General features: G+C 41.8%; 1 protein-coding gene across 6 annotated transcripts; it reads left to right on the top strand.

Annotated features, from left to right (window-relative positions):
- The first annotated feature begins 776 nt into the window (after positions 1-776).
- On the top strand, positions 777-18,096 carry SSBP1 (single stranded DNA binding protein 1). Of its 6 annotated transcripts, none has more exons than XR_006334927.1 (9): positions 868-1,064; positions 1,538-1,604; positions 4,160-4,220; positions 5,267-5,407; positions 5,630-5,717; positions 7,296-7,384; positions 10,693-10,766; positions 14,889-15,080; positions 17,841-18,096. XR_006334927.1 is itself a non-coding variant. In XM_043872357.1 (8 exons), exons 2-7 carry the CDS (start codon positions 1,581-1,583, stop codon positions 10,734-10,736), a joined length of 447 nt encoding a protein of 148 aa, XP_043728292.1. In that variant the 5' UTR covers positions 777-861; positions 1,538-1,580; the 3' UTR covers positions 10,737-10,766; positions 17,841-18,096. The 6 variants fall into 6 exon arrangements, 4 of the variants coding, with proteins under 4 accessions (XP_043728292.1, XP_043728291.1, XP_043728293.1 ...); XR_006334928.1 differs by having other exon boundaries at positions 17,953-18,096; XM_043872357.1 differs by lacking the exons at positions 868-1,064; positions 14,889-15,080 and adding an exon at positions 777-861.
- Positions 18,097-18,161: the final 65 nt, after the last annotated feature.

Here is an 18,161-nt window from a genome sequence, read left to right on the forward strand (position 1 = left end):
TAAGAATGCCACTTCCTCGAGAAAAATTATCAGAGATGGAAATTCTTGCAATTGGAAATAAGGTAATCAAAGGCTTTTGAAAATATTATCGATTGTTTTACTTCCATTCAAGGTAGGAAGGTAAAATTATAATTCTGTTTTTGGTATTAAAAAATACTTATCTTAAAACAGCGTTGTGAGTTTTAATACACCGAATTTTAAAATATTCAATATTTCTTCAAGTATTTTAATGTTCTGTGAAAAAAAGTTCAAATACATAACTTGTACACAGGCGCGCACATTTTTCCTGGTGCCTTAGCAATCTACTTGGCTCATGTACTGTATTTAATACAAATTATATGTTATTCACGGATTTGTTCCTTAATTCTGACTTAAAAATATTGCACTAATATTTATTTTGATACCCCCCCTTTTTCTGGGTGACCCTTAAATTTTGCACTTTCGGCTCTTTCCCCATTCCTTTTTCTGTTTTATTTTTATTTGTTGCTACTGTTTTTTTCTTCTTGCTTTTGGAGGCTTGAACCTTTTTAATTTTTTCCAGAGGCGCAGCTACCCTTTGTTTCGCTCACCTTGCCGAGTCCTGGGCGGGCCCCGGAAGCTCTTCAAATACAGTAATTTCATTTCATTAAAAAGTTAAAATCTGGTTAACTCGCCGATAGGCAGTGTTGATATATTGCTCCCGTCCGGAAGGAGGCTCCCGGAACTACCGCGTTAAGGGGGCGTGTTTCCCGTAGCACCGGCCGGCTGCATTTTCACGGTGCACGCAGAGGACTTTCCGGTTCTTCCTTCTCGCGAGCCTTGAGTCCCGGCAGCACCCGGAAGCGATTCCCTGCCTGGAGGCTGTGCGGCCCAGAGCCTCAGGTGAGGGCGGGAGAAAGGGCGGAAGGCCAGAGTGTTGCGTTAGGTGTGCGTACGGCTGTTCGTTGCCCGGGAGGAGTTGCTTTTTCGGCGTGTAGACCTCCTCTTTTCGCGCGGAGGACTCTTCTTTCGTCGCACCTCCCAGGCTCTTTACGTTGTTGCTTGGGAGCGTCAGCTTTGAGCCAGGGCGCGCGCCCATTTCAGCGGTGAGAGGGAGAAGCCCGGGGATCGCCTTGTTCTTTGCAAACGGGATTGGAGGCAGTAATTTTTGCGGCAGCACGTTCCAGATTGCAGCCGCATGATAACATTTTAGTATTTGCTGAGCTCTTACTTTGTCTTAGGAGCTGTTTTAGAAGCATTGGGTGTAACCGTGAAGAAATGAGGCAGGAATCCCTGCCAAAAGGGAACTTGCGTTTTAATTGAATTTGAGAAAACAATGGAATAGAAATGAGGGTAGAATCAGAATTTTTGTATGGGTTAAAAGAAGAGGAAGTTAAGGGGGACCAAAAAAACAGGTACGAGAGATTTTGGGGAGCGGGAGGGAATCCTTGTCTAATGTGCAGGGGTGTGATATGTTATGGTTGCAAGGTTGGTTGCATAAAAGCCCTGAATGCTTTTAGGAATTTTGGACTTAGTGAACTCGTGTTCGTGCTATAGGATATAATCTCTTTTTCTTCAGGAAAAGACTAAAGATTAGATTGGAAGAAAAGAGAGTAGAAGCCATGTTTCGAAGACCTGTAGTACAGGTAATCACTTCACGTTAATGTTGAGATGTGTTACTATAAACCATAGTGATCACATTTCTTTAGGGTTTTGCCTGCAGAGGCAGAAGTCCTTTGAGCCCACCTATCTTATGTGTACTTAGTTGATATGAGGGTTGGAGACAGATTTTGGTGGTAGGTGCAAGCTCAGTCATGTCTGACTCTCTGCTACCCCATAGACTGTAGCCCACCAGGCTCCTCTGTCCATGGGCTTCTCCAGGCAAAATACTGGTGTGGATGCCCATTTGCTGCTCCAGGGGATCTTCCCAACCCAGGGATCGAACCTGCATCTCTGGCATCTTCTGCATTGGCATGCAGATTCTTTACCACTTGAATAAATAATGTTCACTAAAGCAAAAAAAAAAAACAAAAAAAACCCACCACATTTCTAGTTTATTCACATATGTGATGAGAGTAATTACTTTTTAAAACGTGTTACTTGCATGTAGATCAGTTAGAGAGCATTTAAAGTCCTTATTGATCTAAAATCAATGAGAATTGTTTCAGCTTTTTTTTTTTTTTAAAATCACGTGGTTTGTTTTCTGACCACCGAGTTCTTTTGTTGTCAGTCTGCGTCCCCCACCACAAGCCATCTCCCTGCTGAGGAGAGCAGGTAAAGTTTCAGCAACTCTACAGATGAACTATGTTCAAAACTCCTCATTTCACCCAGTCAGACTCCTCACCTAATCTCTTCAGTCAATCTAGCCAGCCTTGAGTCAGCCTAGACACTCTTCCTCACTTACCTCATTTGGGTACGAAGTTGTATAGATTCTCCTTTATAACACTTTTCTCATAACGTCCATCTTGTTAAGGAAGAATCATTTCCTCTGTGAAGCATGTTCAGGTCTCCTCCAGTCTGCTGTAGAATTGGCTCTATGTTCTTGGATCCCTATTTTAACTTACACATACTTTTAAAATATATACTTTTTAATGTGTTGAAATGTGAAACCTGGAAAAGTTACTCGTGTCTTAATACACAATTCTACAGTATTAAGGTAAATTTAATACCATATATAAAAGAGTTAGAAGTTTAGTTTTAAAAAATTATCCCAGTTAAATAATTCATTCCCTATTTTTGCTTCTCTGGTAGGTCTTGATTTTTGTGTGCCCCCAGTGGGACAGATTATTATTCCATAAATCATGTGAGCTCTGGCTCATCTGAGCATCAGGTTAGTACATTTCTAGAATCATGACACAAGAACCAGTTAGGTTGATTCTTTACTATGTGGTAACTCATATTTTTATTTTTCTACCCATCCTCTGCCCGCAAGCATAGTGCTGGGATTCCACAGCCAAAAGTACACCTGGAATGGGTGTTGTTTCAATTGGTAGATGCCTACTGTATGTTAACAGTGCCAGTTCTGGACACATGTTTCTCTGAACCCAGTGGCCTTCTCAGTAATGTGTACTCAAATCTTGGCAGTAGCCCTTAAACAGAGGCAGCAAAGGGCAGTGGGAAAGCCAGCAGCCTTGGGGCAGGGAGCCCTGGGTTCTAGTTGTGACTTGCCACTTCTTTTCTGTAGGATTTTGGGCAAGTTACTCTATCTCTGAACTTCATTTTTGTCATCTGTAAAGTGGTGGTAATTTTACATAGTTTATAGGTTTATTCTGAGGATTAATTGATAAGAGGCAAAGCACTTACCTAGTATTCACTAATGATGGACTCCTGTGGACTATAGCTTGCCAAGCTTCTCTGTCCATGGAATTTTCCAGGCAAGACACTGGCATGTGTTGCCATTTCCTTCTCCAAGGGATCTTCTCGACCCAGGAGTCGAACCTTCGTCTCTTGCATTGGCAGGCAGACTGTTTACCACTGCGCCACCTGGGAGGCCCTTTCAGTAATGATGGCTCTGGTTATCACTGGGTGCTGCTGTTACCCGGCAGTGACTGTCTTTCTCTGACAGACTGATTCGAACAGTCCTACTTTCATATTTAATCAAAGAACCATATTTGCTTATCTTAGATTTTTTTGGGGGGCTGTCAGAAGCATAGATTTTTCCAACACGTGTTGTTTACCTTTTTGTGTGCAAGCACAGAAGCACCGTGTCAGAAGGTTGCCACCGAAGCAGCAGGAGGGGCCTGTAATGGACTCTGTGTACTCCCTCGGGCCTTCTTTGTGCCTGTGGGCTTCTGCCGGAGGCTGCCCCTAGGTGTGTGTGTGGCCCTCCTGGCTCTGTGGGGCTTCCCCAGTGGTGCAGTGGTAAGAAGCTCCCTGTAATGCAGGAGATGTGGGTTCAATCCCTGGGGTTGGAAAGATCCCCTGCAGGAGGGCATGGAAGCCCACTCTAGTATTCTTGCCTGGAGAATCCCCTGGACAGAGGAGCCTGGTGGGCTACAGTCTACAGGTTTGCACAGAGTTGGACACTGCCGAAGCCACTGAGCGTGCACGCGTGCCTGGCACTGTGACGGGTGCACCTCTAGTGTGTGGGTGTGTGCCTCGGGGGCTGCTGACTGGGTGGTGACCAGGTGTGAGCTGGTCTTCTGTTTGCATTTGCCTTTCCCCCGTACTAAAGCTGTTTTACTCCTTTGCTCCACTTTAGGTGCTTCGCCAGTTTGTAAGACATGAGTCTGAAGTAGCTAGCAGTTTGGTTCTCGAGAGATGTGAGTAGTAGCTGATTTCCAGTTTTTATAGCAGTTTGCTCATGTTCTCAGATATGTTGCAGAAGAGGTGCATTCATCGGGTTATACTCTGTTAACCATCATGCTTTTGGCTCATATCTGCCTCTCTGATCTTGGCCTTCCTATCAGGCTGCAGGGGCCTTCTGTAAACCTGGTCCTTCTTTCCTTATCAATCATTTTTTACCCACTCTTATCGTCACTTTCCTGCCAAAGAAATTCCTTGGGTCCTTTTTGGTTACCTAAGACATCCAAGGCTGTGTGCTAGTTGGCTGAAGTAGTGAATGTTTGTGAAAAGTGGTTGTTTCACAGAAATAGTCCCTGTATTTATAAAGATTTTCAGATCTCAGTTTTATTCTTTTAACCATACAACAGTTTAAAAAAGTTTTTTAAAGGTGCTTAAAAGATGAATCGATGCTTTTGAACTGTGGTGTTGGAGAAGACTCTCGAGAGTCCCTTGGACTGCAAGGAGATCCAACCAGTCCATCTTAAAGGAAATCAGTCCTGAATATTCATTGGAAGGACTGATGCTGAAGCTGAAACTCCAATACTTTGGCTACCTGATGCAAAGAACTGACTCATTGGAAAAGACCCTGGTGCTGGGAAAGATTGAAGGCAGAAGGCAAAGGGGACGACAGAGGATGAGATGTTTGGATGGCATCACCGACTTGATGGACTTGAGTTTGAGCAAGCTTCGGGAGTTGGTGATGGACAGGGAGGCCTGGTGTGCTGCAGTCATGGCGTCGTAAAGAGTTGGACATGACTGAGTGACTGAACTGACTGAATTGAAAAGAAGAATTTAGATAAAGAGCTTAATGCTTGTTTTGTGGGGTTCTATGGATATTTTCTCCTTTCTTGTCAGTCCTCTTTTTTTCCCTTCGATCCTCTTTTTATTTGCTCCTCACACCTGTTTTCTGACCTTCTAGTGTTTGGGTTTTGTTTAATGCTGAGATTGAAGTTGAAGTAGTATTTGTAGCTGTTCCTCTTCTGGACATTTCTGTCAGTCTTATGTTATCTACATTGCTTTTCAGCTCTGAATCGCGTGCAGTTGCTTGGTCGTGTAGGTCAGGACCCTGTCATGAGACAGGTAGAAGGAAAAAACCCAGTCACAATATTTTCCCTAGCAACAAATGAGATGTGGCGATCAGGGGAAAACGAAACCTACCAAATGGGTGAGTATAAAAGACTGGGTTTTACTTTTATCTGTAGTAAATAGACATTATTTAGTGTGACTTGTCTAATTATACACTTTAAGAATACTTTCAGAAAGGATCTTCCCTAACTGTCCTGTCTCTTAGAAACGGTGGCATGGTTTAGCTGGACGTGATACCCTTTGGCAGTCGTCTTTTGCATTTGTAACCACATTCCCTGTCCTTGTGATTCTCGTGACTTAGGTGATGTCAGTCAAAAGACAACATGGCATAGAATTTCAGTGTTCCGACCGGGCCTCAGAGACGTGGCGTATCAGTATGTGAAAAAGGGGTAAGTTGAAGAAGGAGGGATCTTACAGGTTGAATGTTTAAAAAACAAACAAACTGGGAACGTGTTTTCATGGACCCTGTAGCTCTTCTATTTATAAAGTACTGCTCATTACTTTGGGTTAGCCCAAGAGGTATTTATCAGTGCTTAATACTGTATGCATAGTGTCATATGTGACTAGTTTGAAGGTTTAACATGGTTTAGCCTTTTAAGAACTTAGGACAATAGGATGTGAACTTGCACAGCACTGATGAGGTAAGAGAGAAGGCAGAGGGTACCGTGTACCTCTGAGCAGGTGCAGCAGTGCTCGTGGGAGGCCCCAGGCCGCCACGGCCAGGGACCCCGATGGTGGTGTCTTCCTCTTGGCATCCATGTGGTGGCTTGACAGAGCATCTAGGAGGTTGGGAGCCTGACATGGTGAGGTATTCTGGGGATATTCAGAGCACTTAATTCGTATTTGATAATTTTATATGAGCTTAGCAATTCCGTTTTGAAATATTTGGATTATGTATAAGAAGTATCTTTTCCAAACCCACAGAAGGACAAAAGATTGTGTTTAACAGCAGCTGTAGTCATAGTTTAACTATTATAGAAATAAAACATTTCATGAAACATAAGTTTAGCAATAATTAAAATTTCTATTTTTTTCAGTAACTGCGTACCTTTTCTTCATATGTACCTCCATTGTCGTGTGTGTATAGTATGTAAATATGTATATACACACATAAAACACGTAGGGGACATTTCAAGGAAAAGGTATCCAATTTCCGTTACTGGTTGATGAATCTGTGTGACTGTTCCCTTTGGTGCCCAGTCATTGTACTAGTCTGCTTTCTATATTGTACAGTATCAGTGCTGCTAGATTCTGAGATTGGTGCCGCTGTGGCCATTTTCTACCCTTTAAAGTCGGCATTACATTTGTCTTCTAGTTCAGCCTTCTAGAGAGTGCAGAATAGTCTTAGTAATTAACTCTGGGTGAAATACTAAGCTGAAAACTTGTATTTTGAATTTTAATAATCTAAAGTCATTTGAGAGTAAGTTCATGAACCTCACTATAGAAAGGAACTGAAAAATAAGTGAAAAAAACCCCAACAAATCTGTTAGATAATTCAGAGTCAAAGGGGATAGAAAAATCACATGTTGGAAATCAGTCATAGAGATTTAAAGGATGCTCTTCATTTTCAGGGTCTTAAGGTTGCTTTTTTAAAAAATTTTGACTTAAAATTTGGAACTTTTTCCCTTAAACTTCATAAAGGCCACAGGCAGCTAAAAGACAAAAACATCGTTTTTTCCACAGTGTGGCAAGGCAAGTCCACGTGTACTTTATGTTTCGGTACTCTTGTTCTTTGGCTGTACCTCGTGGCTTGCAGGATCTCAGTTCCTGGATCAGGCAGTGAAGGCGCAGAGTCCTAACCATCAGGAAACTGTTTTAGCACTCTTAATTCTGAATTTTGAGAAGTGGTATGTGTGATTATCTATTTCATCCTTGAAGAGTATACTCATAACTCTTCTCTGACCTGACTCTGCTGTAAAGCATATTGAAATCTCCAGACTAAAACTGGTAAATTTTATTTGTATCAGGTCTCGAATTTTTGTGGAAGGGAAAGTAGACTATGGTGAATATACGGATAAAAATAATGTGAGACGACAAGCAACAACAATTATAGCTGGTAAGGCTCTTGTGATAATAGCTATTCTTTTTCTTTTTTTTCCCTTTGAAAGCTTGGCTATGTTGCAGCCTTACCTGAGGCTATTAGTACTGATGCTTATGAGATTGTAAGGCACCTCACCAGGAGAATCCCGAGTGGAGTTTGTGGGCCTGCTCCAAGTTTCTATATATATATATATCTTCTTTCAGAAAGTGATCTCTGTACTCACAGTTTTAGTTCACAAGTAACTTTAGAATTATCTGTTGTACTGTTGATCCCTCTTTGAAGGACATGGCCTAAATGGAAAAGCATGTACCAAGAAGAGTTACACTAATATTGGCATCAGACATTTGTACAGATTCACTCAGAGCCTGTTTGGTACTTAACGTGATGATTTTGTTTTAAACTCCTGCTCTCATTAAACAAAATACAAAACAACATGGAAAAATGGATGCACAGAGCTTACAGGAGGTTAAGAAGATATCCTCTAGACAAAGAGTGTTCAAGCTTTTCTGAAAATTCTGCAAGAATTTTGAAACCAATATACCCCTTTGGACACGTTTAGGTTGACATTAAGAGTTTTTTTCAATATAAAATTATGTTGCTGTTAAAGGTATTAAGGGATCTAAATACCATAACAATTTGGTATCCATCATCATTAAAAAGATACAAGCTCTTCAACATTTGGAAAGTTTATGATTCCCTTTTCTCTGAATTTGTTTTTCAATTCCATTTTCTCCTTAGAAGTGTATCTTAATATAATATATTGTATAGTCAAAAATATTTTATTATTCTGTTAAATGTAACAAAAGTACATGCATAAATAGAAATTTTAAAATATTTTAAAAACTTTGCGATAGTGGGGCTCTAAATGTTAGGTTTCTCCTTGAATAGGTTATCATTACAGTTGTTTTTAGAATATAATTGACCAAAACAACTGTAATATGTAAGTACCAAAGCTATAACGTTTTATTGAAAATGTGTCTTAATGAGATAGATGATGCATTTTTTGTCTTTTGGATTAATTGCTAAAATAAAAGTTATTAAGCATTCATTCTGTTTTCTTGTTTTTTATGGATCTAAAACTCAAGAAACTATTTTCTTAAATAAGTTGATGAGAATGAAAGAGCTATTTATGAACTTCTGAGATATGCCCAAATTAGATATTTAAAAGTTAATTTTTTATTATGGAAAATGTCAAACATACACAAAAGGAGAGAGGAGTGAAAAACAAAAACTCCCATCATGCAGCTTCAGCAGTTATCAGCAGATAGCAAATACTATTTCATCTATGCCCCAGCCCACTTTTCCCCCACCTGGATCATTTTGAGTGAATCTTGAGACATTGTTTCATCCATAAATATTTCAGTAGGTGTCTCTGAAATGTATGGATTCCTCTTTATAGTGCTATTATCAGAGCTAGTATTAAGAACTCATTGTTAAATTCACCTTTTACTAGATGTCATAGTATTGAAATTTTTTTGCTTGCTTCATGAACAGCAATCTATACGTTATATTACATGGTTTATGTATATCTTAAGTCTCATTTAAAAACAAAAAGAATTTAGATTTGGGAGGCTAAAAGCCTGACAACTTAAGTCTTCTGACAGATTTTCCTTTTGTAGTCAGATTTCTCTTTTTACTTGTTCCAGAGTTCATGTCTTAACTACTATGTGTTATTGATAAATTATAATTTGTTATAAATAATTAGCATATATTTTCTTACTGCTTTCTTGAAAGTATATTGACCTTGAGAACCAATATAGGTATCTTCCTCCCCTTATTATTAAACCTAAGAGGAGGTTCTTTCTGACCCGTTTGCTTTCATATTTCTTGAGTGTCTTGAGTAAATCACTTCCTGCCTGCCCTCTTCCTTGGCTTATTCTTGCAGAGGTATCTACCTGTTCAAAAATTTTTTTCCAGACCTGTGTATGGTATAAAACTATGCCTGTGATTTCAGCAGTGGAAAATCAAGCTGTCTAATAAAATAGTTGACATATTTATGAAGCATTTAATACTTTGATCTTCTACTGTGAACCTGTTGTGTGGACAAATTTCAAATTTAAATTGTGTGAAGTTTTATAAACCAGGTCAAAGAGAAACATTTCAAATTATCTGCCATTTTTTTCTTGTCACTATTATTCACCAGCATGGATGATTAAGCAATTAACATAGGTTTATGGCTAATAGTAAAATGAATAGGTCTTTAGTGCCTTTAGGATGGAAGGGAATAGAGTATAATTTGGCTCATCTGTTTTATGGGCTATATATTTTTTTCTCCTAGAAATCAATGTAACTTAAAAATAGCCACCAGCAGGTGGCAGTCTCGTCTTTTTACATAGTGATGTCAACTTGGATAATCTCTTCTGAAATAACTATTGTATACCAAAATACTCTAGTTTTAGAAGACTATAGTCATGAAGAAATACTCAGTTATTGTATAGTAACCATTTTTGGGATAATTCTAAAGTTTTAAGAATGTCAGTGTTTTGGTATTTTGTAGAAGGTACTGCTTCTTTTCCTTTGCTTGTCCTAAACTAATTGTTTTTGGACAACCTTTTAGGAGCAGTGTCTGATGTTTTTGGATAAAAATGCTCCCTCTGAAGTATTGATTACTAGAAAATTTCCCTGGAATAAGTGTGTAAAACTCATTTTGTTTGGAAATTTAGAAATACCGCGTGTTCTGTATGAGTGTTCAGACTTAAAAATCACAAGTAGATCTCTGTCCTGAGGGGGCCATTATTGAACCCCGTCCTTCCCTCTTCCCTCCAGCATGTGGTATGTGATGCCGTGATCCTCTTCTGTGTGAGGATGTGCTCCTTGGTTTACTGGCATCTATCTGAGTGTTGCAAGCATCAAAGTGTGTGACTAGCTCTTTTGTAGAAAGTTGCTACTGAGAAGACCTTTGCTACCTTCAGGGAAGACAAGAAGTATCCCACCTTTTCTCACAAGGTCTGAATTACTGATAAACTGTCAAAGCCCAGCTGTTAACCTCCATTATGCCCATCATAAATACCTGTCAAGAACATCAGTTAGTTCAGTCACTCAGCCGTATTCAACTCTGTGACCCCATGAACTGCAGCACACCAGGCTTTCCCGTCCATCACCGATTCCCAGAGCTTGCTCAAATGCATGTCTATCGAGTTGGTGATAAAATCCAACCATCTCATCCTCTGTCGCCCCCTTCTCAGCAGGAACCTAGTATGTTGAGAATTGTCTAAAGTCTCTTTGGTGAATATTACTAAAATATGTATGTGGTAGAAGGGAATGATTAAGTGAGGTGGAGAAAGAGTTCTGAAAATAACATTTGTGCTTTGGCTTCTTTACAGATAATATTATATTTCTGAGTGACCAGATGAAAGAGAAGCCGTAGACTGGAGGATTCTTCTCTGGCCGGTGTTTGGTACAGTCTCATTTCCAAATCATGCTAGTGTTTATAGTTCCTAAGGACAAGAATTAAAATACTCTTCGTTATAAAATGAGTGATAACATTTTCCTGACTCTCACTCCCCTTCCCCTTTTTGTGTCATGAACTCTGATAGCTCCTGCCTGTTAACGGTATTCACTGATTGTTTATTCTTTAAGAGAAGGTTTCTGTGTACAAAATTGTGAACTTTTAGGTTCATCCATGTTATGGCAGAGGGATGAATGTCCTTTGGGAAGGCCCCCTGACCGTCCCCCCTTTTTTTGTGCACACTTCTATTATAGCATTGAGTCAGCCACCACAGTGTTTCTGAGCATTGCTGTATGTGAGACATTTAGCCCATGGTTGCAGATACTGATTTCCTTATCTGGTTTATGGACCAGAAGGCAAGGGCTGTATCTTCTTTGTGTACTTGTGTGTTTAACCAGTGCTTTGCACAGAGTAGGCAATAAATGTTGACATGTGAATGATCCCAATAGGATAATGAGCTTTTAGCCCAAAGTGAAGGGGTTTGCTGAGCAGCAGTTAGTATCTAACCTAAATAGCTTCAAGACTAAGCTACCTCAGTCCTGTCTTTTGTTTTTGGACAGTTTCACTAGTAGCATTTATGAAACAGTTTACCAGCAGTAAAGACCTAAAGTGCAACTGGGGATGAAATTGTTCATCTCCAGGAGGTGATACAGGGACTCTGGTTTCACACTATTTTCTTTCTTTCTAAGCCCCTATTCTCTGTCCTTTTAGTCTCATCCGGAGCTCTCTCTTTTTAGGGAGCCCCCTCTGGCAATGCGTCTCTAGGTTAGCACCCCAGGTATGACATTTCCCTTTAGTTTTTCTACGTGGTTTCCTGCTGTCCATACTGCGTACACTTGTGTACACACAGTCACTTTCATTATAAGATTCTAACACAGAGCACTAACAATTTACTAATAATGATTAAATGAAATAAACTCAGTGTTTTAAATGCGTCTGTACGTGTTGAAGTTGGCATCAGTCCCTCCCAGGAGTGTGTGCCCGTTCGCTGCTGTGTTACAGAGGCTGGCCGCTGCTGGGCAGGTGGTCGGCTCACACGGCAGACGTCCCTGTTCTTGGCTCCCGCTCCGCCTCTGGCCCAGCCTGGTTGTTTGTGTCCCAGGCTGAGTGTCCTCTCCCCTGCCTCTGAGTGTGGTGCTCACTGGGGCGTGCATCCTGCTGGACTTAAACGAGAACCGCATTCACACGTTGCTTTATGGGCCCTTGGCTGTTTTAGGGTATATTCTACACACTTCAGCAGCTTTTTGTACTCACACTACAGTTTGGCTAGGGAAAATTGGAGTTCCTTAGTTTATCCTTTCCATGCCAAGACATGTGAGAAAATTACTGTTTCCTCGTATCAACTGTCTTTAAATTTAATTTTTTTTTTCCAGTCACCTTTTTCTTTTTTCCTGTAACTGGGACCATTAATCAGCATGTTACATCTGCCCTCTTGGTTCCCACATTAACACTCTGGTGTTGTAGTACCCACTCCTTGACCCCACATTCCTTAAAGCAAAATTGTGAAGTACATAAAATTTGTTTTGGGGGCAACTTTTTATTGTCCTCAGTGAAGCTACTTTTATGCTCCTTCAAAGTTGTAAGAGGTCATGCATATAAGTATTCCTGTTTAAACTGGGTGATGAATCTGTGCTTTGGGAAAGTGACATGGTGAACAAAACAGCTTAATTGCCAAGTGATTCTGAGTCTGGGTGCAGGGGCCAGAGACAGTGTCCTCTAGGATCCTGTGAGCTGAGGGGGTCTTCTGCAGACTCCCACTGGAGTTCACTCGAGAGGCTCTGAGGTGGGCAGCGGGGCTTTCAGAGTCAGGTGTTCAGGGCGGAGGCCTCAGCGTGCACGTGATGCTACAGACCTGGGGTCCACAACCTGCTGGGCTGCAGGAGCATCAACTCTGCCCTCCCCTGCAGGCAGCCCCAGCTGCTGAGAAACTTCCTGCTGTTCCCAGGCTGGTCTCAGAGGAGATGGAGAATCCGATAGCAGTCACAGACCGTAGGGGTCTTCTAGTTTTGTGTTCTGCCTTTCCTTATTTCATGGTCTTACAATGTCAGGGAATGTACCTATAGAAGACTGCTCTGTGACTTTGATTTTGGGATTCCGTGTTTAATGATGAGTATGATACGTGGAAGTGTGGGAGAAAAAGTGTCAGACAGCATGTGTGGTTTGAAAATATATCCCGTATTTGAAAAAGAAGTAATTGATAATAGATATATACCTCAAGAAGTCTAGAAGGAGAAAAAACAAAATGTTCTGATGATTTCTGAATGGGAAGATTGTATATGATTTACTTTACACTTTTGTATATTCTTTTTTTTTTAAGCATTGAGTATGTATTACTTTTATAATAAGAAATAAAGCTGTTTACATTTTTGAGGGAAAAAAAAAGCTTTTCCATTATTTCCAAGCCAGGCTTGCTCTCATTCACATTAAGCTAGTACCATCTCATGCTTAGACACGTCATCTTTTTTTTCTTGTATTCTCCTCTTTAAGTATGTATAGCCTGGAAGGGCTGACTTTAAAGACTATCACATATGAGATCCACTATTTGCTGCGAGGTGCAGTTCTCAGAGAGTCATCCTTTTCTTAAAAATCGCTGGGTGCTTACTTGTCCAAAGACATCCAGAATCATCAAAGACATGTTTCTGTGGCTGTTTTGGCGATTACCTGTCATTGCCAACTGGGTTTCAGCCTAACCTTTGTAGCTGGGGAAATTAATGGTAATTTCTCGTTGTTCCTAAAAGACAATGTGCAGTTCTTGAGGGCAGGGTTGTCTTTTACTCAGACTGCCCTTTTACCCTTGTCCAGCTCAGCCCAGCGCAGTGATGGTTTAGGGCTTTGTAAATGCGTGTTGTTCCTGCAGACTGCACTGAGACATTGACATGCAAATGAGGGCAGGATCACCTTACTTGTTTTGCTGTCAGGGTTTGCATTATATGCCCTGAAGATTGGTGGGAATAACAGCAAGCAAATCATCATAGAAAACAAGAGGTGGTCACAAGGTTAGTGAGTACAGAGAAATATCTTACACGGTGACAGTAATCACATTGGTGGCTGCACACCGGGCCTGAGCTAAGTACTCTCTACTATTGACTCATTTAACTAGGACGCTGAGAAGTAGGTCGAATTATCCCCATTCTACACGTGAGGAAACTTGGCATTGAGAGATTAAAGACACACGTCAAAGTGGTGCAGCTCATGAGAGTCACATCTGGGGTTTGAACTTGGATACATGAGGTTTGCATTTTGCTTTCTGCTCACAGCCTCCTTAGGGGCTTCCCTGTAGCTCAGCTGGTAAAGAATCCACCTGCAATACAGGAGACCCCGGTTCGATTCCTGGGTTGGGAAGATCCGCTGAAGAAGGGATAGGCTACCCTCTCCAGTATTCCTGGGCTTCCCTGGTGGCTCAGTTGGTAAAGAATCCACCTGCAGTGCAGAAGACCTGGGTTTGATCCCTGGGTTGGGAAGATTCCCCTGGAGGACGGCATGGCAACCACTCTGGTATTCTTGCCTGGAGAATCCCACGGACGGAGGAGCCTGGTGGGCTACAGTCCTTGGGGTCACAAAGAGTCGGAAATGACAGTAACTAGGCACAGCACAGCACAGCTTCCTTCCCACTCCTGTTGACCTTGAGTAACCAGAACCCCACTGCTGACTTCTGCCTGGAGCCCTGTGCAGGGTGCATCTGAATCACACCAGGATCCCGTACCTTCTAGGCTTTAGTGGGGGAAGAATTATGAGTGATGGAGAAATACCGCCACCTCTTCAGTATTCATTCTCGTTTTCAGTTTAATGATTCCCACAGGAAAATAAGTCACAGTTAATTTCCCTACCAGGTTATCTTTACATATTCCTCTTCTTTTTTATCAAGCAGTGTCTCCTTACTGGTTGAAGTAAGTTCAGGGTGTCTGCTCCTTTTATTGTTTCCTCCAGTTGTTTCCTTCCTTCTGAGTGTTGAGATTGTCTGGAAGATTGTTCAAGAATTTGTCAGGCTTACTTTTTAGAGAGTGAGACTTTTGGCCGGCACCAGTATCACTGATGTCCCCTCTCATTCTCTCTTTACTGTTCATCCATTAGCTCTCTGCCATCCTTTGAACCTCAAAGTCCTGCTTGTCCATATTGGTGTACATCTTGACACTTTCTTGTTTTTCTCCTCTACCTGTCATTTGGGGAAAAAACTGGTCTGCCATAGTAGTTCACTGAAGGCTGTGCAATCAGAGAGCCTGCATTTGAATCTCTGCTTTGGTCAGAGCAGATGAGTGAACTCTGGTGAGTTTCTTAACTTTGCATGCCATGATTTTTGTTGTTTTGTTTTCCAATGAATAAACCAGGGGTAATGGTAGCCCTACTTTTATGGCCCTGCTGTGAAGAACATAGTAAATAATATGTGTAACTTATTTACATGATGTAATAATAACATGTGTAACTCATTTATTAATAATAATGTATTATTTATTAATATTAACTTATTTATTAGGTTAAATTAATTTATTAAGTTAACTAATTTATTATAAATGTTAACTTATTTTAATATACATATTATTAATATGTGTAACTTAATAATATGTGTGATGTATTATTATTACATGATGTAATAATAATACATGTAACTTATTTACTTGATGCACATAGTAACTGCATCAAGTGCTCAGTACATACTGGATATTATTACTGTTGTTGCAGTTATTTTAAATAAGGTGTATTTTTCTTCCAGTCACTTTGTCCATCTCACTGGGTCTCATGAGATCCTTAGAGAGCATTTCAGTTTATTGTACTTTACCTTTTTGTGGTTGTATTATCAACACCCATGGATTACTGAGCACATATTCCACTTTGGTCATTCTTTTTTCTTTGCTTTATTGTTAATCTTCTATGGCTATTTCCCATTAACCTGGGTATCTTTTTAAACTCAGAAGCCATTTGGGCATCTGTCATATGCATGCATCCATGTAGCCAGGACATAAGGCTGAATATAACAGGGCTCCTGCATTGAAGGAACTCAGGGTGTAGGATGGTGGGGGTTGGGTGGGGAGGACGAAAGCAGGAGGCTGTGTAGTCGAGTGTGATACTCGTCACAGTGGAGACAGTCCTGCGGGGCCCAGAAAAGAATAGTTAAGTTAGGAAACATCATGAACAGGGGTCCAGAAACTTAAAGGTCTGTGAAACATTGACAGGTAAAACGTGAAAAGTGGTTTGAGGGTAGACTGCAAAGGGCGTTGGAAGCTTGTAGAGAACTTTGGCAGTAGGAGCCCTAGCAGGGTTTACAACAGGAACATCTCATCAGAATTGTCCTTTAAGAACTGTGGAGACAGGTGAAGGGTTAGAAGGAGGAAAGTGGAGAGGTCATTAGGAAGCTACTGAATAAGCCTGGGAAGGGTTAGTAGAGTGGGGATGAGAGGTGACATGACGGCCGTATGGGATTCACGTGGACTCATTCATCTCTGTGCCTACTATGTGCCAGATCCTGTGCTAGGCCCTGAGCTGGGGACACAGAGAACACATAACTCCTACCCAGGATCTAGTGGTGACAGAACACATGTGTTGGTGGTATGAGAAAAGTCAGAAGATAATGTGGAAACTTCTGCTTAGGCAGCTGTGGAGATGGCGACATTTTTATTTGAGACTAAGGAACGTGGGTACTGGGGCCTTGAAGATCCCTCTTCATGGATCACAGCCTTGTTGTGGCAAAGGGGCTTGCATAACTCGCTGAAGCTATGAGCCATGCTGTGTAGGGCCATCCAAGATGGACAGGTCATAGCGGAGAGTTCTGACAAAGTGTGGTCCACTGGAGGAGGGAATGGCTAGCCACTCCAGTATTTGTGCCTTGAGAACCCCACCAACAGTATGAAAAGGCAAAAGACATAAGACACTGGAAGATGAGGCCCCCAGGTCATCAGGTGTCCAATGTGCTGTGGGGCGGGGGAGTGCGACAGAGGCTGAGGTGGTTGGATGGCATCACTGACTCCATGGCATGAGTTTGAGCACACTCAGGGAGCATGACGTGCTGCAGTCCATGGGGTCACAAACAGCTGGGCATGACTTAGCTGCTGAACAACACAACAAGGGACGTGGATGTGGGAGCAGGTTTGAGAAGAGGGAAGATGGTTTAGTTTTGTTTAGTTGTAGACTTTTTAGCTTTTATTTGGGAGGGTGAAGGTTAATGAGTCTGGTGCTCAGAAGCCACGCTGAGGCAAGAGTGACATTTTTTTCTTCCCGCCAGACACACTGTAAGCAGATTTTTGTGAGGTGACCTTCAAATGTGGCCAGGATTCCAGCTTTCTGTTGTGGGAAGTGATGTGGGAAAGATTTCCAGTTGTCTCCTTGTTTTTACGATACGGGGTTGGTTTTAATCAGGGAAGGGTGTGATGACAGATACAGAGGCAGCTGTCTTTGAGAGAAGGGTTCCTTCCTTGCAGTTCTCAGGGGAGGGCATGGGCCACACCATGTACACATGAGGAGGTGCCAGGGTAAGTCAGGAGGCAGCAGGAGCGAGGGGGAGGCGGGGGTTTCCTGGGGGAAAGAGCGGGTGAGACAGGATAGGCGAGCCAAACAAGTTTAGAGTTAGTCAGCTCGAATACATTTCAGTAGGCAGTGGGTGGTCCCTCGGTATCATCAGGTTGTGGGGGGATTTCAGGCAGAGGAAGAGTGTCCTGGTGAGGGCTGTGAACTCAGGGCTGCTTGATGTGCATATCAAAGGCATGCTTGTGGGCAACTCCTCTACTATTTCTAGGAATCAGCTACCCTTTGGGGGTGGGGTGGGGGCGGTGGCTCGCATGATCTGCCAGGCCCCAAGATGTCAAAGCATCATAAAATACAGAAAATAAGACGCATTGTTTAAAAAAAGAAGCATGCATTTGCTGCCCAGTATCTGTTATTCCTTCTACATTTACGGAACCCATATTTTTGGGGGGTGACTGTGAACAGCAGAAGTACTGCATTCCTATTCTCCTTTGCAGTTAAGAATTGCTCAGGGCTGGGGGGTGGGAGGAGGGGTTTGTATAAGCAGAAGTCATTTGTTGGCATTTCCAGGAAAGTTCCTTCAGTGACCTAAGTCTGCTGGGAGTCTCATCCTGTGTGCTTCTCTTCACCGTCGTCTGACTCTTTCTTCCCTAAAATGTGGCCGTGGTGGCTGAATCTCCAGGAGCCATCTTGGAACGTGAGGTGGTCTTCAGGCTGGAAGACAGAGGAAGCTGGGATCCATGATGACCGTGGGCCATCATACCAGTCCCGGACAGCCTACTTCTGGACTTCTTTTGGCGACACAAATAAATCTGCCTTGTAACTACTTGTTTGTGCTTTGCAGTTAAACCTATTCCTTAACGAATTCACGCGTTTTTAACCTTTTATCTC

The sequence above is a fragment of the Cervus elaphus genome, chromosome 18 (genome assembly GCF_910594005.1).
Source record: "Cervus elaphus chromosome 18, mCerEla1.1, whole genome shotgun sequence".
NCBI classification, from domain to species: domain Eukaryota; kingdom Metazoa; phylum Chordata; class Mammalia; order Artiodactyla; family Cervidae; genus Cervus; species Cervus elaphus.

Excerpts from the sequence above, each read along its gene's own strand:
- SSBP1 (XM_043872357.1), top strand. The coding sequence starts at position 1,581 with ATGTTTCGAAGACCTGTAGTACAG. Across the intron at positions 5,408-5,629 it reads AAACGAAACCTACCAAATGG|GTGATGTCAGTCAAAAGACA; the intron begins GTGAGTATAAAA and ends CTCGTGACTTAG. Across the intron at positions 7,385-10,692 it reads AGCAACAACAATTATAGCTG|ATAATATTATATTTCTGAGT; the intron begins GTAAGGCTCTTG and ends GCTTCTTTACAG.